The 24,048-nt window shown below is 48.6% G+C and overlaps 4 protein-coding genes and 1 pseudogene across 4 annotated transcripts; 4 read left to right on the top strand and 1 right to left on the bottom strand.

Moving 5' to 3' along the window:
• Positions 1–1,275: 1,275 nt before the first annotated feature.
• LOC136496049 (uncharacterized) lies at positions 1,276–9,672 on the top strand (annotated as a pseudogene).
• Positions 9,673–10,376: 704 nt separating this feature from the next.
• LOC136496048 (antimicrobial peptide 1-like) lies at positions 10,377–10,682 on the bottom strand. The gene has a single exon (XM_066491787.1). The coding sequence runs from the start codon at positions 10,680–10,682 to the stop codon at positions 10,377–10,379; it is 306 nt and encodes a 101-aa protein (XP_066347884.1).
• Positions 10,683–11,664: 982 nt separating this feature from the next.
• Positions 11,665–12,287, top strand: LOC136495337 (copper transport protein ATX1-like). Its single transcript, XM_066491292.1, has 2 exons — positions 11,665–11,858; positions 11,967–12,287. Exons 1-2 carry the CDS (start codon positions 11,735–11,737, stop codon positions 12,212–12,214), a joined length of 372 nt encoding a protein of 123 aa, XP_066347389.1. The 5' UTR covers positions 11,665–11,734; the 3' UTR covers positions 12,215–12,287.
• Positions 12,288–14,640: 2,353 nt separating this feature from the next.
• LOC136496047 (uncharacterized) lies at positions 14,641–15,138 on the top strand. The gene has a single exon (XM_066491786.1). It carries the CDS (start codon positions 14,641–14,643, stop codon positions 15,136–15,138), a length of 498 nt encoding a protein of 165 aa, XP_066347883.1.
• A 2,713-nt stretch (positions 15,139–17,851) lies between these two features.
• On the top strand, positions 17,852–18,956 carry LOC136496046 (uncharacterized mitochondrial protein AtMg00810-like). The gene is made up of 2 exons (XM_066491785.1): positions 17,852–18,752; positions 18,949–18,956. The coding sequence occupies exons 1-2, from the start codon at positions 17,852–17,854 to the stop codon at positions 18,954–18,956; spliced, it is 909 nt and encodes a 302-aa protein (XP_066347882.1).
• The last annotated feature ends 5,092 nt before the right edge of the window (positions 18,957–24,048 follow it).

Below are 24,048 nucleotides of genomic sequence, written 5' to 3'. Positions count from 1 at the left end.
TCGTACGTTGCATTTTTAGGAATGCTACTTGTATTTAGTCCTTGATAATAGTATATGATAACTTAACCACTAAGAAAACTATGCTAGCAGATTTTAAACAACGACTTAGCAGGACCCGAGACTTTGACCCACCCACAAATTTGGATAGTTTTTGTAAAACGGAAATGCCTGGGGCAGGACGTTCGGACACATTGAGTTCCGTTGCACGCTTTCGTGCTTATTAGGGTTTTGGAACCCCGGCAGCCTAAGAAGGGGGAGGGGACCGACAACGGTGGTCAGCTTGACGGTAGAGGCGGTTTGGTGGGCAGTGAGTGAGGCAGCAAGGGCGTTGCCGAACGGGCAGCAGAGGACATCCGACTGGCGGAGCTGGGGTGAAGGTGGTGTTGTCATCCAATTTCGGTTAGGGGAGGGCGGCGTGGTGTGGTAGGGGAGGTTGGTGGTGGCAGAGGTAGGCGGCGCCGGGGGAGTCGGGAGAGGTGCGGGTTAAGAAGGAAGAAGAATAGAAAAAGAAAGACCACATGTTTATCTAATGTAGATTCAGTTCGGTTCGGGCGCTAGCAAGTCGTTTGAAAAATATATTTGACCCTGAGACTTTGACCCATCGACAAACGATGACGTATGGAGCTCATTGAGCTCACCGGAAGGAAACCGAAGGCTACGTTGATTTACCAATTATCTCCAACTAGTAGGATTAAAGTGGATAGTTTGACTCATAATTTAATGTTTAAATTGTAAAAAACTCTCACTATAATTCACCTTTGGATCTTAGAGTGTATTTGGTAGAGATCTAGATGAATCCAAATTCTCTTAGTAAACAAACGTTTCGAGAAATGAATCGAAGTTACTTTATAAATTGTTTGACTGTTAGGCTAGATTTTAATTCCCAAATAAATATTTTTATTAAAATAAAAAAACATATAAATAAATATATGCTTCAAAAAGTTTTAAAATTTTGAGACTGAAGAACAACTTATAACCAATTTTAACTTGTTGCACTAAAAATAATTTACTAAAGAAAAACCTTTTGCTAAACAAATCCAGCGATTCTATAACTATCTCATTCTTATTCTTATAATCTGTTAGCTTTAAAGCTAGCACAGTAGCACAGGTCATTACTCGCGTGTCTCCACGGGGAAGTGGAACAGTCCTTTGAGGGAAACGAAGGAGGCAATGTCTCATTAATGGCTTCTCTGCCTCGTCCACCATTTAAAAGATTTGCATCCTTTGTATCTCGACTCAAGTTGCCCCAGCAGCTTGTTCCTCCAGGTGAACGAAATGCCATTTCTGAAAAAAGAGAGGAGCAAGAAGAGTGATGGCGAGCACAAGGCTAGTGGCCGTAAGATGCCGATAAGGAAAGTGAATGGAATGAAGTGCATGATGAAATATTTGTCAAAGGTGAGGAAAGTTGACAAGAACCTCAGCAGGTTTGATCTCAGCTATCTAGAGAATCAAGTGTTCTCTTGGTCTGTCGATGACGTCTTCAACAGGGACCTCTTCCGGGAGAAGGTAACGACCAATTCTTGATAGTCTTGTGCCTCCTCTTTCTCCTTTGTTTGTGTGTGTGTGTGTTGGGGACATGTTACTTCTGGTTAACAATATGTAATACTAATTAGTAACATCTTACAAATCGTGGATATTTGGTTAGGTTAAGAGAATCCCAGAGACATTTGCATCATCGAAGAGTTACTTCGGCTCATTTTACTACCCATTGATTGAAGAAGTGCATGCCGATTTGTTCTCAGCGTTGGATGGTTATGCCCATCAGAACTTTATACAAGTAACCCAAATGAGGAAGCTGCATGTCGCTGACAAAGTATACTTGTGCTTTAAGGTTGCTAGGCCAGCCGAGGATGATAGATCCAGGGAAACTAACGCACCCAGCGAGGATGATATATTAGTTTTGTCCTCGCGAAAGCCTAAACAGGTGTCGGATTTGACTCGAAATGTGAAATCTTATATCTTAGCTAAAATTGTTAAGGGAGGTGAGGATGATGATGATTTGCCACCTGACTGCTTCATTGCCAGACTGTCATCTGAACTTACTGTCCAAGCTGATCCTGTAACAAGAATACCAAAGGAACAACTGTTTGCAGTAGTTCTGGTAAACATGAAGACATACAACCGCATTTGGACTTGTCTTGACAAGGGAAATAATCGTCAGAAGAAAGTACCTCCTGCAGCAAATGAGAACCAAAATGTCTCGCATGTGTCTGACACTGTTGATATAGTATGGCAGTACAAGTCAAAGGTATACTCTTTCTCTCTTAGTCATGTGATGGACTCATTGAATTTAAGGCAGCATCCACAAATTCTCGATGGGCGGTAGGTTTTATGAATAGCACCTGTATTAATTTGAGATTGTGAGTGAGTTTCAGTAAAATGGAATGTGCTTGCGCTCTTGCATTTATATGAATGCTAAACTATATGTATAGCAGTGAAATTACGATGTTCAGTATGGATGTAGGATGTAGACAATTTGTTCATTTACTGCACATTAAGAAACTAAGCATAAATTGTGTATAGTGAGTGTTCTTTTTGATGAAACAAAAGGGGTTTCCCCTACCGGTTGTGTATAGTGAATTTTTGAATCCCATGATAGTTGCATTTGAAACATGGAGGAGAATTTTCATTATATATGTGAAAGGCTTTTGCGCTAAAAAGAAGTCTTCTAAGACTTATTGGAACGTATTGAGTTTCGAACAAACTTGTAGTCATATCTAAAACTATACAAAAGAAATGTTCTTTTGTCATACTCATTAGTGAATGCTATTCCTGATGACTGACCTGTTGCTGTATCTTTATGAAGGCGGTGAAATGGGATATGTCGAAAAGCTACCAATCATCTCGGTGCTTCCCAGATCGATCTATTGATGATCTCGGCCTTGAGAACTTCATGCTTAACACGTCACAACTGAATGCTGTTGCAGATTGTGTTCCAGTAACAGGAAAGTTCTCTTCTTCCGTCAAACTAATATGGGGACCCCCTGGGACAGGAAAAACTAAAACTATTGGAACTCTACTCTGGGCAATGCTGCTTTCAAAACATCGGACGCTTGCCTGTGCTCCTACAAACACTGCAGTACTAGAGGTTGCGTCTCGAATTGTCAAGCTCGTCCATGAGTTTTCTGGTAGCAGAGACATACACCTAAGTGACATTGTTTTGTTTGGAAACAAAAAGAGGATGAAGATAGATGAGGATCATGAACTTTCCACGGTATTCCTCAGCTCTCGCACTAGGCGTCTGTCAAAATGCTTCGCAAAGAAACCTTGGAGACTCTGCTTGTCGTCACTGCTATATTTTCTTGAAAAGCTGTAGCAGAACAACACCAGTTGTACACTGAAAGAATTCTTGCGAAAAAGAAGGAAACAGAGAGAAAGAACCATGAGAAGAACAAAACTGAAGATTGTAGCGTTACTTCTTGCAGTGAAGGTAAAGACCAAGAGGATATCTGTGATAATGTAGAAATAGAGCATGGTGATGATGAGTACTATGATAATGAAGAAGAATCGGAAGATGAAGAAGATTGCTATGAGAGTGAAGGAGTCAAATCTGACGATGTGGGTGACGGGTGTGATCCAGAACCTGCAGAACAAATGTTAGTAATATTGCCACTGAAGAATACGTGAGAGCCACTTACAATGAACTCGCTGCAGATTTATTCAATTGCATGGAGGTACTGCAAACGGACTTTCCACGAAACCCAAGCATGGGCCAAAGCTTTAAATGCATGACTGATGTGGTTGAATTGCTGAACATTCTTCATACATATATAAACTCAGACGACGATGATGTATGGTTGGATGGACTGCTTGAAGGACAGATAAAGCAGGACAATGATCCTGCCAAGTGGCCGGATCTGCTAGCATCAGTGCACACAGAAGAGTGCTTAAAGTCGAAGTTTAGTAAGGCAAGATCACTCTGCATTCAAGAATTGCAGTACCTGAGTAAACACTTGGAGCTTCCCTTTTGGGCCAACTGCTTTCATTGCTCATATTATGACTACGAGCGAGATATCCGAATGTACCTGCTGCAAAAAGCCAGCTGCATTCTCTGTACTGTTTCTAGCTCTTTTTCCTTGTACAGTGTGCCTGTGGACAAGGACACCTCTCTGTTGCAAATGTTGATTGTCGATGAAGCTGCCCAGCTGAAGGAGTGTGAGACCTTAATTCCTATGCTGTTACCTGGCATAAGGCAGGCTGTTTTTATCGGAGATGAATGCCAGTTACCGGCTCTGGTAAAAAGCAAAGTATGTCTCATGTCAATACTTTCTACTTTGTTTCCTTTGTTGTAAATCGTAATTCTGTAACTGAAAATTCTGCCTACTCTTTCAGATATCTGAGAATGCATACTTTGGAAGGAGTGTTTTTGAGAGGTTAAGTACCCTGGGCTACAATAAACATCTCCTCAGTGTTCAGTATAGGATGCACCCAGAGATAAGCAAGTTCCCTGTTGCCAATTTTTATGACAGCAAGGTGTCTGATGGTCCAAATGTTGTGTGCAAGAACTATGAGAGGAAATTCTTACCAGGCAAAATGTTTGGGTCATATTCATTTATAAATGTAGAAGGTGGGCATGAAACGACTGAAAAGCATGGTCAGAGCCTGAAAAATACTATAGAAGTCGCTGCTGTGCTGTGGATAGTAAAGCGATTATTCGAAGGTATGATCTTATGCGTTTCTGTAGCTTTGATGCTTAGATTATTACTATTAGGAGTTTATATATACTGAGAAAGTGAGAATCAACGTTCATACAGTTACAAAGAATCTGAATTGCTTATACCTTGGTTGACCATGTGTTTCATCCTTTTTCTCTTTCTGTTCATTGCAGAGTCAGTATTTACAGGAACCAAGCTCTCTGTCGGTATTGTGTCACCATACAATGCACAAGTTAGAGCTATCCAAGAAAAACTGGGGGAATCCTGTGATATGTATGACGGCTTCTCTGTGAAAGTGAAATCAGTGGATGGTTTCCAAGGCGCAGAGGAAGATATAATCATCATGTCGACAGTGAGAAGTAATGGAGCTGGTTCGGTTGGGTTTCTCACTAATCTGCAGCGGACAAATGTGGCTTTAACAAGGGCGAAGTATGTTTTATGGTTGCCAGAATTGCTAAGAATAATCTGCTAACTCCAGTTCTTGTCAGTACTGATACAAATGATCTGTGTTTTTCCTTTTCTTTTGCAGGCAATGCTTGTGGATTGTTGGAAATGTAACTACTTTGGCCCAAAGCAGGTCCGTTTGGCAGAAGGTAGTAAAAGATGCAATGGCTCGAGGGTGCCTTTTTGACGCTAGTGACAACAAAGATCTTTCTAATGCACTAGTAAATGCTATCATTGAGCTTGATGACTACAACAATTTGGCAAGAATGGACTCCCTTCACATAAGGATGCCAATGTATCAGGTATTGCAAAAATAGTTCCTCGAAATCATGTTGTCGTACTGTTATTATCTGTTTTTCCTCATTTTGTTTGCAGAGGCCTCAACGGAGATACCGTTGACGTAAGATTTCCATATTCTCATGCGTCATGTTTCTGTCACCAGGACACTACTGAAGGGAAGAAAATTGTAGGTACAATGTTGCTGACATTGGGGTGCACCTATTTTGTTCAACAATATGAGCTTGATGGATTCTGTTTTTTCTTCTATTATTAATATATTTTAAACCAATAGGGGCTACCCCTCCTGTAGTATCTTAAAAAAAAAGAGCTCAATGGATGAACAGATGTTGCACAAGCTCACTCTTCTTTTATTCTTTTACTCGATACTCGCTAGTTATTGCCATACAAATTGTCTTTTAACGTTATAGTTATTATTAGGTTACTAAAATTATACTTTTTGCCCATCACAATCACATGGACTTGCCATAGAAACAGCTATTAACAAGAGTATATATAAGACTGTAAACGTGAAGTAACATTTTTTTTGTTTTTTTTTTTTTTTTTGTAGAAAAAGCCTAAATATTCCATATGAGAAGTGAGGAGCTCCGAAGGTGATGGCTTCACAATTTGAATAGGCATCATGCCTTTGTTACCCAGATCGAATGATTGTTGGTTGAGGTGATACTAGAGAAAACTATATCTTGTTAAACTGCCTGAACTCGTTGGACACTAGTTGCCTGAACTCGCCTTTTATGCTGTATTTGTATTGGTCATATTATGACTGTTTGCCACCGTGACAACATTTAGAAATTTGAGTGCTGTTTTGGCAAGTTAACTATCATGTGGTTCGTTGTGGTGCAAGGCTTGACAATGCAATTCGTCTGCCATTATTTGTTTTGAAAGATCCTGTTGTTATCTGGCTTGCATGAGGCGCACTGATGACAGCTTTCACCTGACTAGCAGACTGCTAGTGCTAGGTGGTAAAACAAACGAACACACACACAATCAGCTAGAAGATTCAATTTGCTGGCCATCGGATTATCAATTCGATAATGATCTGCCACGAGAGTCCGTCCTGTGACTCCTGTCCTGGACGCGGCTCCGCAGGAGCGGGCCGTATCTCTCGTAAACAAAAAAAACAAATCCCCACTCGCTCATCCGTTTATCTGCCCAGCGCTCGAAGCAGCGTAGCCGCTCATCCGTTCGCTCCCTTCCCCCACCGCTCGCTCGTTAGGCTGCCGCACCATGCCCTTCCCTCCATCGTCAGCCGCGCCGCGCGCTCGTCCCAGTCACCTGTGCTGCATGCTCCCTCACTGCCTGTCAGTCCCCATCGCCGTTGTGCGCCGCTGACCCTACCATGGCCACTGGGGCGCACTTGTTGTCGCGCCTCAAATCTTCCTTAGCCGAGCTCAGGGCACCCACGAGTGCAGCCAGTGCTGGTGGTGCTCGCGCGCCGCGGCTCACCACCAGCTCCCACCCCACGGCCGGAATTGACCAGCCCGACCTTCACCTTCTCTATGTTGCATTTGTATGTTTCATTCCATATGTTGCATACTTATATTTTAAGTGTTTCAGATGTTTCAGATGTATGTTGCAATTGTTTCATCTTGATGTTGAAAAAGTAGATCGGGGGATGTTGCAAGTGTTTCAGAGGCATGTTGCAAGCATTTATTCAAAATGTTTCATCTGCTTCCAGACGTATGTTGCATTCATTTTTTATCTGGATGTTGCATATGTTTCACACATATGTTGCAACAATATGTTTCAGCTGTTTCAATCTTATGTTGCAAGTTGTAAATGTTTTATTTGGATGTTTCATGTGTTTCATAGACAAATTGCGAGTGCATGTTCCAAATATTTCATCTGTTTTCAGTCTTACGTAGCATTCATGTTGCAAGTGCTTGGGGGGGGGGGGCTGGGGCTGGTGGACGGGCTGCTGCGGGTCTAGGCGTGATGAGGGCGTGCTCGTCCTCGGCCGCTGACCACGGCTCCTGAGTGTCGCCTGCAGGGAGAGTCAGAGAGAGGAGGGAGTGAGGGGAAGGACCGGCGGGCATAGAGACAGGAGCGGAGTGCACTTGTGGGGTGTGTGAAGGCGGACGGGGGCGGGCTACGTGAGGGTCCGCGCGCTAGCCACGCCCTTATCAATTTCATCTAGCCATCCATTTGTTAGCCTATGTCCTCGTTATCGCTGGTGACACACTGTCCACACCATCTCCACACCTTATCTATGAACTTTTATCATACAGCCGGCAGTTGGCTATATTATTAGCCTTGCTCTAAGCTGACCTTGCAGCACCTGGAGCTTCGAGTGTCCAAACAATCTTGTCATCTTCAGGGTCTTCTGCCATTATCACCGCCTCTCTTGATTGATTGCAAGTTCGTGACGATGGGCAAATGGTGTAGGCGTGTAGCCCTACAGGATTTTATCTGGTACTAGAGCGCAGCTGTAGCACCCACCCCTGTGCTTTCAGCTAGCTTGATGTTCCAAATACTCCTATCTACGGATTTTCTTGATCATGCGGCACCAGTCAGTTTCATCAGGCCATAGCAAGGGCCGCCTCAAAATGTAAATTATTTTTTTTCACGAGCGTGCCTGATCATAATTTTTTTCATTAAGATTTTAAGAGAAAAGTCTCAAAATATAAAATCTTCCGTAAACGAGGGATTTACGCGTGGTTGGTCGTTCGGTAAAGGTGCCTACTGCACTATGCTCGGCTCGCTGCATTTATCACGCGCGTGCTCGGTGCAGCCATGGGGAAGTGCAATGGTTTTTCTAGAGCAACGAAGCGCTTGATACCCATTACTACTGCCCTGTCCATTATCAACCAAACAAAACGAGCCCAACGGCCTTATGCTACCATTTGCATCATCGCCTCCCGTCCCTCCTCCTACCTTGTTCATCATCTAGTAGGCTGAGTTGCTATACCTCCAAAGAGCAGAAGTGAGGAGGAAGACGAGTGATGGTAAGTGCTCGGGGAGGAAGAAGCGGCGAAGGGAAGGGAAGGGAATTGGTGACGGGTTTGAGGATGTGGTCAAGTACTGGGCGTCGGCGAGGGTGAAGAACAATGGCAAGTTTGCTCTCAGCTACCTTGATGAGCAGGTGCTCTCTTGGTCTCTCAGGGAGGGACCTCTTGCGGAACAAGGTGTCCATTTCTTTATTGCCTTGCACGGTTGCACCTTCATTTTTCTGTACCTCTGGACTCTGGTCCTCTGCTGCAGAGACACGTATCTATGCATGGACAATGAACTCGCACTTTGATTTTCGACAGATACTTTTAGCAGCTTACTTATACTCTCAACTCTCATGCTTTAACATTTATCGGTTGCTTTGGAATAGTCTACTGAACAACCGTGTGTTTCAGTGGCCACCAGCAACCGTTTGTTGAAACGTACTAAAACAGATCAATATTCAATCCTTGGGGATCCGAGTGGTTCTTTTGATCCAAATCCACCGAATCAAAATCCAAAAGCCTAGATTTGTTTTATATGCTATACTATACTATTAATTTTTTCCCTTCCATTTTGCTGATGGGCTGTATCAGTATGGGCCGGGACAACAATATTGCATCCTTGTTGCGTAGCATATATTAAGCAGTTCAAGTATTGGCTTGCTGCACTGCTGCTGCGCAAAATTTCCAATTTGACTTGCAAAACAAAACTGTAGAACATAATTTGTTAATAATGACCACTGCAATTCTAGACTTTGGAGAGGAAACCAATGTGATTAGCAAATGACAAGAATACCCCTATGAAAAGCTACTCGTAACTGACTTAGGGCATGTTTGGATGCTGCCTCCCAGGCAGCTCAGACGCCAGGCAGTGTCCCCAGGCGTTCGATTTTGATCGCCTGGGGCTGCGATCGCTTGTCTGGCAGGCAAGCCCAAGCGAGGGCGGCATCAAACACGCCCTTAGTGCCGTCTACTGTTGAAATGTAGCACAAGCAACACAAGCCCCATCTAGGTGGCTATGCCGGATACGGTGGATTTTTTTTGCCTGCGAGGTGCTAGAGTTTTTGTTTTGGCTGTGGGTGGGTAGAGGCTGGAACTTTGTTTCGTTATTATCTAAAAATAGGTGGGTACAGTGGCAGATTTTTTTTTATGGGCAATGGATTTGATGGGTGAGTACCACATGAGCTAAAACCTATGACTGCTAGTTGGACTGCTAGCTATAGTGTGCATTCTTTTTTGGCATATTATTTGAACTCAAGGATTGCAGTTTTGTGGGGTGGTGGGAGTAGACCCTAAGTAATTATATATTTTTAAAAAAAAATAAGAAAACAAGACCAAAGTACTGAATATTTTTATTTGTCAATATTTTGTTGTACACGTTTTGTAATATAAATGTGGTCATCTTTGTTAACTATAATATTTTACATAAATGGCTCCCAACTGTACGGAAAACAACATAAATTCTTACGAGATATAGCTACTGCAACAATCGAGAAACTTTATCCCCTTTTATATGTGGATCCTACATTTCAATGAGTAAAAACTCTATTTTCTCTGCCTCTTTTCCCTCGGTTGCGCAACAATAGCTACCGACGCGGGGGCCAGTCTATGGTCATCTTCTCCTCTTCGACCACTTCCTCCCTTGCTCCATCGCCTCTTCCTCCACCGCCTTGGTGATGGTAATGGAAGCACCCCTGCCCTCACAGACGGAGAGTGAGGCGAAGGTGGGGACTTGTGGCCCCGCATGGAGGAGCGGTGGCGTCCGTCAAGGTTCTTTTTTTGCGGCAAGCGCAACGAGTCGTAAGCCACGACCTACCGGTGGCTCATCTGGGGCAGGAGGGTGTTCTGTTTGTTTGAGGGATAGTATTGAGAGGAGGATACACGAGAATGATAAAATGAATTTGTATGGAGGGATTTTTTACCTCAGTCCTTCATATGACATGTTTTATAGAAAGGGGACTAACTTTTACGAAAATTGTACGTATATAGAAAGGACAGGGCGGAACCACAGGATCAGCAGAATGGATAATTTCCCCTGCATGCTCAGCACTCAGCAGTCGATGTTGATACTGCGCCACCCAAAGTCGCCGCACGCCTGGGTGTCCTCGAACACCTGGTACGGCTTGCCGGCGCAGCCAGTCCCGGTGTATAACGTGGCCGTCTCGCCCCGGTAGTAGAACTCTTGCCCGGCGTAGAACACGAGGTCGGTGCACCCGCACGACCTGATGGTTGACGTGTCCCCCGAGCAGTCTGCCCCGCTCCACGTCGTGAGGGAGCTCGGGGTACCCGACGAGTCCTTCGCCATGACGCTTGTCACGGACACCGCCATCACGACGGCGACGACGACGATGGCCATTGTTGGCGCCGTGGGAATCGCTCTGGAATTTCCGGCCATAGCTAACTAGTGTGTATGCAGCAGTGGAACTTGTGGAAGTGCAGTGGCTGCTGAGCTGAGCACCTGTGATATCTTGATTGGTTGTAGTATAGGCGAACTTATAGACGAGCTCCCGTGCACCCATTTTGAGTGTATCGGCATCAGCTACTAGTTCAGTGCCGCCGGCTGTAATTGGTCAGAGCGGAGTTCCCAAGATGGCATCCTGAACAGAAATTGTCTCATTGACAATGGATCAAAAACAGAAGTGACATTGATGAATTACTATCGAATATGCTCCCAGGTCCCAGCCGACGATCGCCGGCAGAATTAATCCATCCTTTGTGGCCAAGAAACATCGATCCACATGCAAAGGGTCGAAAAACAAATCCAAATCCAACCCTATCGATGCACTTGGCGAGGCTTTATTCCCCTTGGCTCTTACCCATCAGTTGGAGCCTCCTTTCGACACCGGTCCCAAAAGCCAAGATGGCCCCGCGCGGCCGCGGCGCGCGCCACGTACTCCCAGCACGACGCCGTCACCTCCACCCCCGCGGCCCCGCCCTCCAAGCTCCCAACCACCAGCTTTGCACGGCGTCTCACATGGGCTCGTACGCCTCGCCTCGTCAGCCGGACGCTCCGCAGCGACAGGCCGCCACTGACTACACGTAATCCCTCCACTAGCCGCCTCTTTTCTAATCGGCGGCCGTGGCGTCTGAGCCCTGAATCAGCTACAGCCTCTCGTGCGCTCCGGCCACCCGTCGGCGAAAAGCGCGCACGGCGACGGATCGGAACCTCAAAAGCGAGGACCAGCCGCGCGCACATGCTGGCATGCATCCATGTCCAGGATATGCAAGGATCATCCCATCCCATGTCCCACATCCATGGCGTTGCCTTTTTGGTGCGTGTATATTAACCCGCGCGCGGGCCGTTCTTGCGGCTATCCGAACACCGATCTCTAGCTCGAGCAGTGTTCAGCTCAGGCTCTCTGAGTTCGTTGGTGTTCCTGGCGATAGCTAGCTTGGCACAGTCATCCGATGGCGGACATGCAGATTGTCCTGGCCGGGAGGAAGATCGAGGCGCAGTATGTGGAGATGAAGGTGCCGCTCTACTCCTACGGGTGCGAGAAGAAGATCAAGAAGGCGCTGTCACATCTGAAAGGTGCTTACTCGATCTTAAACTAGTCTGTGCGTTACGTACAAAACATTGTGCATCCTCAAGTGAAAATCAGGCTAACCAACCGTGTGCTTCTGCTGGATTGCTTTGCAGGTATACATTCGGTTCAGGTAGACTACCACCAGCAGAAGGTGACGGTGTGGGGGATCTGCAACCGCGACGACGTGCTCGCCGCCGTCCGGAAGAAGCGCCGAGACGCGCGGTTCTGGAACGGTGACGAACTGGGTCCAGGCGAGCATGTGCCGACGCCCGTAGAAGCTCCGAAGCAGTACCTGGCAGCCTTCACCGCGTACAGGTTGAGGAAGTCGTGGAAGAAGCTTTTCCCGCTGATCCGGCTCTGAATCTGACCGTGCGCTTAAGCTTATTAGCTTTTTGACGAGTGAGTGTGTGCCTGCTGCTTGACGACGTCTCAGAAGAAACTGCGAAAGGGGGGGGGGGGGGGGGGGGGGTGTAACTTAACAGTAGTGCGTGCATGTTGAATAGTTGATAGCGAATAAATGTGCTATGTTATTGACTCGTGAAATCACATTGAGGTGCCGTTTGCACGGATCAATGAAGCTCGAGTAGGCACTAGTCCATTATTGTAGCTTTGCATTGGCTGGAGAGGAACTGAGGCAGCGAACTATAGTTATTCTTCTGTTCGACACGTGTCTTATTGTTTTCCATAGGGCGATACCGTCCGGACAATGCCCGTATAGGGAGCAAGCGAACACAACAGCAGTGGACCCGTGCCGCCCTGGATGTTGCCCGCGCCGCTCTGCAGGGGCGGGCCTACAGTAATTCAAGGGTATTCAGTTGAATACCCAAATATTTTGGCAAAAACAAATCATATATATAATGCATAAACCTAAATACGTATATTGGAGAAAAGAAAATACAGTCAAACTAACTCAACAATTAGCCCAAAACGATATGTTTCAGCTCTTTCTTTTCCCCCACCCGAAGGCCCAATAAGGCCAGCAGCCCAAATTCACACCCGCACCACAGAAATCAGTTTCTACATCACCCTCGCGCTCGACCGCTCGTCGCTTTCTGCTCCTCCCTCCTCCCTCCTCCCGATTGCGAAATTATTTTCCCCAACTCCAAACCCCAGCACCGATGTGGGTGGCTGGCGGCGGCTAGGCGGCGGAGCGGCAACGTGGCGAACTCAGGCTGCGGGCCCCTTGCCAACACCCTTCTACATTTTGAATACCTAGGTTAAAAATCCTAGGCCCAGCACTGCCGCTCTAGACATCGCCCGTGCCGCCAGCCGCTTCCCATAGGCATTCTATATATATGCAACACTGATCTACTTTTGAAACAACCAGATGCAACAGTTGCAACATAAAAAAAAGACAGATGAAATGCATGAAACAAACGTAACACGTAAAAAATATTTGAAAACCAATTACAAACATATGCAACATTCAAATAAAACACTCGTAAACATACATATGAAACACCTGAAAACACTTAAAACATATGGTTGTAACATGCATGTATATGCATCGTCCAGATATACTTTTGCAATATCTAGATAAACACTTGCAACATACATCTGGAATAGATAAAATATTTGGAACATATACTTCAAACATACGTGTATAACCATTACAACATGTGCAACATCACAATCTACTTTTGCAACATCGATATAGAGCACTTGCAACATACCTGAACCACTTGAAACATACTTTTGCAACATGCGATTTTCACCCTTCTTCTTCTTCCGTACAACACAACACAGAGCGGGGAGAACGGCCAATTCCAGCAAGCTGGAGGGCGAGGATGGTGGTGCGGCTTAGCAGCAGCCAACTGCGCCTGCGCCTGGCCTAGGTCCAGCCAACGACGGCTAGCTCTCCAGGCCGCCTGGCCACCCGCGGTAGCCAGTGCCTGCGCGCCTGTGTGTTTCTTCCTAACGGGCAAGGGCAGGCAGGTCCACGAGGGATGGAGAGTGTTGGAATGTAATTGGGCTCGTGGGCCTGTCTATCATGACTCCCCACCGAGCCTATATATGTACAATGACTATGCCTGAATAATACATTGAGTATTTCCCAATTCATATTCTTTCATGGTATCATGAGACGGTTCCGCAAACCCTAACTCGCGCCGTCGCCGATCCCCACGATCGTCGGCCGCCATCGCTGTCACTGGGCTCCCTACGCTCGCCGGCCTTTGAGTTCTCGCCGGCCTGCTCGTGCGCGTCGTCGGTCCCGCATCGCCCCTGGAGGCCCTCGCGATCGCGATCTGCACGTCGCCTACATCACGCGTCTGCTGCTGCATGCTCGTGCGTGATCTACAGGCAGCCTCCAGTCGCACGTGATCCTGTCCGCGCGGTTCCTGCAGTCCGCGTCCGCTGCCTCCAGTTGCAAGGACCGGACGTCGCTGATCCTCCGCTACGTCGCCCTGCTCCGGATCCGATCCCATGGCGGAGACTGACGCCGAACGTCTCACCCGCGAACGCGAGGACGAGGATGCCCGCCGCCGCCAAGACGAAGCCGCCTGCACCACCGCCCTCGACGCCTATGAGGCCAAGCACGCCGACGTCCACGTCGCCGCCATTGCCGTCCTCAACATCAAGGTGCTCGTGCCGGTGGTCCTAGATCGCACGGCCAACAACTACAACCGCTGGCGTGCCCTCTTCCTCGTCGTCTTGGGCAAGTATGCCCTCACTGATCACGTTCTCACCGACATGGTCAACGTCGATCGGCTGGCGTGGGTGCAGATGGACTGCACCGTCCTCACGTGGATCTACGGCACGATCAACACCGATCTGTAGCAGTCCACCATGCTAAAGAACCCTAACGCCCACGTCGCCTGGCTTCACCTTGAGGACGAATTCCTCGGCCAGCGCGAATCGCGCGCGTTGCTGCTGTCTGCCGAGTTTCACACGATGAAACAAGGGTCTTCATCCATTATGGACTTCTGCCGCCGCCTCGAGACGATGGCCGCAACCCTCCGTGACTTCGGTGATCTGGTCGGCGACTGCACCCTCGTCCTCACGCTGCTCCGCGGCCTCAGCGGCAAGTTCCGCCCCATGGTGACCAACATCAAGCTGCGACAACCGTTCCCTACCTTCGTGGAGGCACACACGCTGCTCCTTCTCGAGGAGATCGACCTCAACGACGTCGCCGCCGACACCGACCTCCCACCCGCTCCAGCGTCGCCGGCCCTCATCGCCGACTCGTTCGGCTCCGCTGTCCCCTCTGGCCGTGGTGCCCCTGGCCACGGCAGCAGCTCTGGTGGCGGCCAGGGCAACTCCGGTGGCAACCAGGGCAATCGCTAGCGACGCCACGGCCGCGGCGGCAAGCAGCAACAGCCACAACAGCCCGATGCACCTGCTGCTGGTGGTCCTCGTCCGCCCTCGCTACTCTACAACACGTGGGCGGGCATGGTGCAATTCTGGCCGCACCCACCACCCTCCAGCAGTGCTCCAAGGAGGCCATATCGCTCACCGCAGGCGGCGCTCATGGCTACGCCCCAGCCACAGCAGCAGCCCTACCTGGCACTGTACGGCTATGGCGCCCCTCCGGGGTTCGGTGCCCCCTAGGATTCAGCTATGGGCAGCCGACCTACGCCACGCCACCACCGTAGCAGCAGGCATGGACTCCCATGCACAGAGGGTCCTTCAACACATCGTCCCTCACCAGCAACTTTAGTACCATGTCGCTAACTCCACCAGGCTCAAGCGACTGGTACGTTGACTCCGGCGCCGGTGCTCACATGGTCAACAATGCTGGTATAATTTCATCCTCTCTTGTCATCGAGTCCTTCATCTATCATTGTTGGTAATGGAGCTTCGCTTCCCGTTACTTCCGTCAAATCTCACTTTTTTTCCACTTCGCGACGTCCTTTAATTCTTTCTAATGTTTTAGTCTCACCCAACATTATTAAGAATTTAATTTCCGTTTGTCGTTTCACCACCGATAATAACTGTTCTATCGAGTTTGATCCTTTCGGCCTTTCTGTGAAGGACCTCCAGACACGGAGCGTGATCGCCAGGTGTAATAGCACGGATGATCTTTACCCGTTATTTCCGCCGACACCACCCAGCACCACCGCCCTCACTGCTGCCGTGTCCTCCACCACCCTATGGCATCGCCGCCTTGGTCACGTCGGTCATGAGGCTCTGTCCAAGCTTATTAGTTCCAATGCTATTTCATGTAATAAGTGCCATGACACTCATGTTTGCCATGCTTGTCAGCTAGGCCGCCATGTGCGCCTCCCTTTTAGCTTGTCAAACTCTCGTGCGCTCCATCCATTTGATTTAATACATTGTGATCTTTGGACATCCCCAGTTGTTAGTATGTCTGGCTATAAATATTATCTTGTCATTTTGGATGATTGCACTCACTATAGCTGGACATTCCCTCTACGCCTCAAATCCGACACTTTCACTGTACTCACCCATTTTTTCTCGTATGTGCGCACGCAGTTCGACTCCTCCATCAAGGCAGTTCAGTGCGACAATGGCCACGAATTTGATCATTCCTCGGCCCGCACGTTCTTCCTCACCCACGGTGTCGTACTTCGCATGTCGTGCCCATACACTTCTCAGCAAAATGGGCGGGTAGAGCACACTCTTCGTACCATTAATAATATTGTGCGCTCTCTCCTATTTCAGGCCAGTCTTCCTCTAGTTTATTGGGCGGATTCCTTACACACCGGCACCTATCTTCTCAACCGCCACCCCACTAAAACCTTAGATGGCCAAACACCCCACTTCACCTTATTCGGCACGCAACCCTCCTACACCCACCTTCGTGTCTTCGGCTGTGCCTGCTATCCTAACCTGTCATCCACAGCTCCACATAAATTATCTCCTCGTTCCACCCTGTGTGTTTTCCTGGGGTATTCTTCCGATCATAAGGGCTATCGGTGTCTTGATCTTCACTCCAACCGGATTATCGTCTCTCGTCATGTTGTCTTCGATGAGACGGTGTTTCCGTTTGCCGATATGTCCACCTCACCCCAGGATCCCACCACACTCGATTTTTTGGACGATGCTAATGTTTTTTCTTCACCCAGTGGGTCAAGAGTTGTACATGCAGGTACCCGCCTTCCCAGCGGCATGGACGTCGCCCTGGGTAGCCCAGGTCGTAGCGGCCACACGCCCACACACAGCTCCCCACCAGCTGGTGCATCGCGCGCCCTCTCTGGCCCTCACCTTGGGTGCTCCCAGTAGCACCCACTCCACCGAGCCGGGCGCTCCTAGTGACGCCCCCTCCACCGGGTCGGCCGGTGCTGCTGCCCCTGTGGACACCTCATCCCAGGTCGTTGCCAGCGGCGCTGGTCGCCCCACCGGCCGCACCACTGCCACAGCACCGCAGGCGATCATCCCGGTCACCAATGCACATAGCATGCGCACACGTGGCAAGGATGGCGTCTGTCACCCTGTCGATCGCCTGAACCTGCACACGGCGGCGCTCTCTCCGGTGCCCACCTCGGTTCGCACCGCCCTGTCGGACCCAGCATGGTGCCTTGCTATGCAGGCTGAGTTCGACGCCCTGCAAGCAAATGACACCTGGACCCTGGTGCCTCGACCACGCGGTGTCAACCTTGTCACAGGCAAATGGGTATTTCGTCACAAGTTTAAATCGGATGGCTCTCTTGACCGCTATAAGGCTCGGTGGGTTCTGCGCGGCTTCACACAGCGTCCGGGTATTGATTATGATGAAACCTTTAGTCCTGTGGTCAAACCTACAACCATTCGGGTAGTTCTTGCTCTGGCACTCTCTCGCTCATGGCCAATTCATCAGCTTGATGTGAAGAATGCGTTTCTCCATGGCACCTTGAACGAGACAGTCTATTGTGCTTAGCTGACTGGTTTTGTTGACCCCTCCAGACCTGATCATGTCTGTCGCCTGAACAAGTCTCTCTATGGATTGAAGCAAGCACCTCGCGCCTGGCATAGTCGGTTTGCCTCTCACATCACCTCTCTTGGTTTTACAGAGGCCAAATCTGATACTTCACTGTTCATTTACCACCACGGTTCCGACATGGCCTTCTTGCTCCTATATGTTGATGACATTGTTCTGAGAGCCTCCTCTTTGAGTTTTCTTCAGCGGATCATCACAGCTCTCCGCTGGGAATTCTCTATGACAGACATGGGACCTCTTCATCATTTCCTTGGAGTCAGCGTTCAGCGCCATGGTGACAGTTTATTTCTCTCACAACGCCAGTTTATGCTGGATATTCTAGAACGTGCTGGTATGCTCAACTGCAAGCCCTGCAGTACCCCGGTGAATACTCACGCCAAGCTCTCCGGTGATGGTGTCACTGTCGCCGACTCTACACACTATCGCAGCATTGCTGGCGCCCTTCAGTACCTCACCTTCACCTGTCCAAATATTGCGTATGCTGTTCAGCAAGTCTGCCTATATATGCATGATCCACGGGAGCCTCATCTTGGTGCTATGAAGCGCATTCTCCACTATCTTCAGGGTACTCTGGACCTCGGTCTTCACCTCCACCGGACCACACCGGCTGATCTTATTGTCTACACAGATGCTGATTGGGCGGGATGTCCTGACACGTGCAAGTCCACCTCTGGATATGCGGTGTTTCTCGGGGACAATCTCATCTCCTGGTCTTCCAAGCGTCAACCTATAGTGTCCAGGTCCAGTGCCGAGGCAGAATATCGAGCTGTGGCGAATGGTGTTGCCGAAGCCTGCTGGTTACGACAGCTTCTGCAAGAGTTCCATCAACCTCTTCGCCACGCCACCGTGGTCTACTGTGACAACGTCAGTGCCGTCTACCTCTCCACCAACCCGGTCCAGCATCAGCGAACCAAGCACGTCGAGATTGATCTACACTTCGTCAGAGAACGAGTCGCCCTCGGTGAAGTTCGCGTCCTGCACGTTCCCACTACGTCCCAGTACGCCGATGTCTTCACCAAAGGTTTGCCGATGTCCGTCTTCACCGAGTTTAGGTCCAGTCTTAATGTTCGCGGTGCTCCCAACTCCGACTGTGGGGGAGTGTTGAAATATAATTGGGCTCGTGGGCCTGTCTATCATGACTCTCCATCGAGCATATATATGTACACTGACTATGTCTGAGTAATACATTGAGTATTTCCCAATTCATATTCTTTCAGAGAGGTAGTGATGGAAGGCGATTAGCGGCGAGCACGGCGCCGCCAGCCACAAACGCCCCGCCCCAGTGACGTGTCGGGAAGACGAGCAGTAGTGTGGGAGAGAAATATGTCAGGTAGAGACTGTTGGACTGTCTGTATGGGCTGGATCCAATTAAAATAGCGTCTGATAGGAAAAAATCATATGTACGTCCGTGCAGGAGCATTTCTGTTTCCTTAATTCCATTAGAATCTTACGAAAAAGAAACAGAAAGTCTACATCTCACTCTAGTGTTCCAACACTCGATTGTTCTCTCTTCTCTTCCTCTTCAAATTCGGCCGTTTTAGAAGAAATTTTTAGGGAGACAGGCATACCAGATAGTGGGGGGAAAGGAGAAATGGATGCGAGGTGGAGGCACCGGTGCCACCGCTGGAGTGGATGGCAGAGGAAGTGGCCAGGGCGAGGTTGGGGCGGGGGCGGCCATACCCATGACAGCGACAGAGGAAGAGAATAAGGAGGTCACCGCGGCGTGACGGGGTCTTGTCGGAGCTCCACGGCCGCCGTGGCCCTGACGATGGACGGTGGACCACGGCGGCGTGTCGGGAGGAGGATGAAGATGTGAAGAAAAAATATCGAGTGTCCTAGACCGTCAAGACACTCGAGTGTTCTGTAAACAGACTCAAAAGAAAAGCCATTGCTAATATGTCGGGCTCGACGTTAACTTTGGGGTTTTAGAAAGTTGGGCCCATACCTAAGCCCAACAATGATAGGCTTATCTCTATCTTGAACACTCTGGAGACGTGAGAACTGAGAAGCACGCAAGTACGCAACTGAATATGCAAGAGCATTCGGCTTGGTCTCACAGTACTGAACAGCACACGAGTAAAGAGCAACCTGTGGCTGGCCTGCGGGTCAGAGTGGTGGCGAGCATAGGCTCGTCTTTGTAATTCTGTAATATCGTTTCTCTCTTTTCCTCGTCTAATAAAAATCTAACAAAAACCTATGCCGCCTTTCGAAAAAAAAGAGCAACTTTTGAGTGTCTTTTTTTTAAAAACAAAAGAAAAGGTATCTTTGCCCAGCAGTACTGACTGAAAATTCTAAGTTCCGTGCCCAAGTTCATACTAGTCGAGGAAGTCGCCAGTCGGTGCGACGGTGCATCCTTCAGACAAATGGGCAAACGACGTTTTGGGTACGGGATTTGCCTCAGCATACAGTCGCTCCTGAGTGGTGTTGGTGCGGAATCTGTCATCTACTGTCAACCTAGGATCACTGTCACCTTGTTCTAATCGGCAGACCACTTGCCACGCTCAAAGAGAAAAAAGAAGAGCATTACTCAGTGCAACAGTCCCTATCAGTGGCTACCTAAAGCATGTCCAGAAGTGTCCAGATATTTCTCAGCCAGCTAAAGCCGGTGAAACCGTGAAGGTGACGCATCGTATTGGCATTGGTACAGCGAAAAGTACTTTACCGCGTAATATCCAGACACTGAGACACGTATGGAGCTCAAGAAAGTGTCGAAGAAAGTCTTCCCATGGTTCATGTTACCAGGAATATTTACAGAAACAAATGAGTCCTCGAAGACAGTATTAATCCTTTACAGCACCGTGTAGCCAAGAGCTGACAAAACGAAAGCGAGAAACGAATGAAACACACCGTGGATCATTGATCAACAACCTATCTGTATTCAGCTAGCTGCCTCAAGCACATGCTGGTGGGTGGCCATGGCGGGCCAGCTGAAAGCCCTGAAATTGAAGCCGATCAGCCTCGGGTGGTGACGTGGAGGGCGTGCAGCGGCGGCGGCGGGGGCAGAGGCGGCGGCACGAAGGGGAGGCTCCGCAGCATGAGGAAGCGCATCCGGCGCGGGAACGGCGCGTCGGTGAGGAGCTGCTCCAGCACCCGGGCCACCAGCGCCGTGTACTCCTCGAGAAGCTCCGCCACTATCGCCACGTGAATCATTGCTGCGAGGAAGGAAATGAACCTGCTTCCACTCGCGCTGGGATTGGATTGGATTGGTCTTGGACAGCGGACCCGGAATTTTGGATGTGGACTTGCATCGCCGGAGCGGGCGGTCGAGGCTTTTGAAAGGGGTCGTGTTTCTGGGATTGGGGGAGGGAGATGACGATGAGATCAGGCGGGCAAGCTGGACTCGCTGCGTGTCGCGTCCGGTGGGCAGCGCGCCCTGGTTTGATGTGACCCGGTGGCGCGCTGCTGGTATGCGCTAGAAGCCGAGGAAAGAAACGGTTCGGTTCGGTTTCGAGCGTCGGCCCGTGGTTTGGTTGGGGGATCCAGAAACAGCGCACGGTGTCGCGCGTGGCGCGTCAGGCCGCGAACATACCCGATGTAACGGCGCGACGGGCTCAACTCTCGCGGCTGCACGCCTGCGCCACGGGCCACGGCCGCGGTTTCCACGGGCCCCAGCACCAGAAGCCGCTCGGCAGATTGCTGCCATGGTTGGTGGCTTCAAACAAATTACTGCACAATATTATAAATGTTGCATCATAGTACGAGTAGTACAGTATTAATTATGCATTGTGTAATTATAAAAAGACGTGCATTTTTTTAGGGAGCAAGTAGGAATTCAGCCATTCAGGGGGAGGGGGGGCTACGGCTGTGAGCGGTGTGAGCCTGTGACCCAGGTTTGCGGCGTCCTGCTGACGAATGTACAGAAGGGAAGGGACGTGGTCTGTCAGTATAGCAGTGGTTTTTGTTTCGGATGAGACATCGCTTTTGTAAGCATCGCCTGCGTGGACAAGTGTTGTCGTATTTGGTCCTGTGGGGAGGCAACGTGGTGGTGCTATTTTTACCAGACAGTCGAACATTGCTTTTGTTCAGCTGAATTCTTGTTCTTGGCGAGGAACGACAAAGGTCATCGAGTAAAAATGAGTTTTGTCAAACCCTCCAGTCAAAAGATTTTAAATTTTAAGGTCCAACTTTTAACCTAGGACCAACATGTAGCTATAATAATTTTGTTATTTGGACCATATTAGATAGCTTTGGACTTAACAATTAAATTGTATCAGACAGTAACCGTTTTGTATTGTGGCAGGTTTGTACTTTGGTTTTTTTTTATTCTTGGATTTTATTTTTTTGCAAAATTCTTGGATTTTAATTAGATTTCTCTATTCGGATTTGGATCTTAAGCCATTATCACGTCTACTGTGTTGCAGGCCTTGGAGACTACGGCGCGCCGCCACCGCGGCCGCACCTGAGCACGTCCGGCATCTTCCCTAACTCCGGCGAGCTTCTTTCTTCCCCAACTCCGACGCCGCCACCAAATTTTGTCTTTGTCCTTTCATAGAAAAGAAATTGTTACTTGTGATTTATGATTTGTTACTCGTGATTTATGTCAAGGAGGAAGATGGGAGAGGAGGAAGATAAACAATATCCATAGAAAAAAAAATTCGGATGTTACCGGATGCTAAAACACCCGGGTGTTAGATAGACGTTCCCCTTTCTCACCACGTCTGGACATAGGAACAACAGGATATGTTCGCAATAAATTCTCCGTGGTGCTGAGCTTTTTACTAGATCAACATCATGTATTGTATGATGAACCTTTACGATTCTTTGAAAGAAAGAAATGTGTAATTTATTTTTCCATTCTCTGTAAAATCTCTTGTCAGAATGAGAAGAGATCTGAATGGATTACTGACGATGGTATCATGAAATCCAGAAGAAAAACAGGAGGAATCAACTGTTGCCTGCACGTAGGCCTTGTGAACGGACACCACAGCTTTCGATGCTTCATCTAGGCCCGACCGGCCCATGAGATCGATTGGGCTTCTCGACCATTCCTATGGGAACCCAGCAGCAAACTGGAGCTTGTGAAGCACATACGGGGTGATCTGCATTCACATGTCCGTTGGGCCGCATTTTTATCCAATCCAACGCTGTCTATGACAAACTGAGGACAGTAGACTGGGAATGGGAACCAATCTCCATGTTGGTCGATCTAACAAAAGTATGCATTTGGGCCAGTGCTAACTACAAATGACGCTACTCGCAGTAGTAAAGGTCAGAGCTTGACAATGTATGGCAAGTGGGACCACTTGTTCCTCGCTACTTTGCGACTCCCACGCTAAATTAAACTAGTCTATCTTAACAACCTCCTGACAGAGAAACGATAAAGAATGAAGCACGCATTTAGAACGCTCCTCCATGAGGTCCAGGCAGGCGGGTGCAACAATAAAGAAACCCTAAGCAAAAACGGTCTCACAAATCCCAACAGTCCCACGGCATAGAAAAACCGAGCAGCAGGATCCCGATCCACTGCACCGCACCGCACAGCTCTCCTCTCATGATCAATCTGCTGACCCCCGCCTAAAGGCACCGTAATCAAACCAAACGGCTCGTCTCTGCCGTAGCATCTATGTTGCCGCATGAGTAGTTTAATCACCGGCCTACCTGTCCGTCCTCCGACGAGCGTCGGGTGCAAAGGGCAAAAGCGTGGGAGGGGTGGGGCGAATGAAAAGCGGGAATTCCTTTGTGGGTGTTGGGAGCTGAGAGGCCTAGTTTGATTACGCCAATAATTGGAGGCCGCGCGCGTCCGTACGGGACTGGACTGGCGGCTTTTTATTAGTGTCCCTAACCGCAAGATATTCCCCGCACGCCAATGGCCGCCGGACATGCAATGCATGGCCGTAGATGAGGCTGAATTGACTGACTGCAGCAGCTCGGCGTTTCATCGCTTCCTCTGTTTTTGTTTTCTGTTTCCCTAGGTGTCCGTGGCCCGTGTGGGAGGAGCGTGTTGACTTGCCTGCTCGGCGTTATTGGAGATACGTCTCCGTGATATGCTTCTCGGTAATAACTAATAACCAGTGGCCCGTGCACGCCCTGCCACTGTTTTCAACGAGTTTTCGCGGCCTCCGGTCTTTTCTGTTTTTTTATTATATATGTTTGCATGTTGTAGCAGAATATATAATTTACATTATATGCTCCAATACATCTTCAATGGGCTTTGTACTATGACTAGATATGTGCTATTTTTAACTTATATGAGCATGCGTTGTAAGTTCGGATCATGAACGAGACATTAATAAATCAATTGGGACACTTATCACTAATTCATCATGCAACATATTACTCTTAGTAAAACCGGCCATGACTCTTACGCTTGGGAGAGT

Source organism: Miscanthus floridulus, chromosome 12 (genome assembly GCF_019320115.1).
Source record: "Miscanthus floridulus cultivar M001 chromosome 12, ASM1932011v1, whole genome shotgun sequence".
In the NCBI taxonomy this organism is placed as follows: domain Eukaryota; kingdom Viridiplantae; phylum Streptophyta; class Magnoliopsida; order Poales; family Poaceae; genus Miscanthus; species Miscanthus floridulus.
This window is presented reverse-complemented; position numbering and strand designations above follow the sequence as displayed.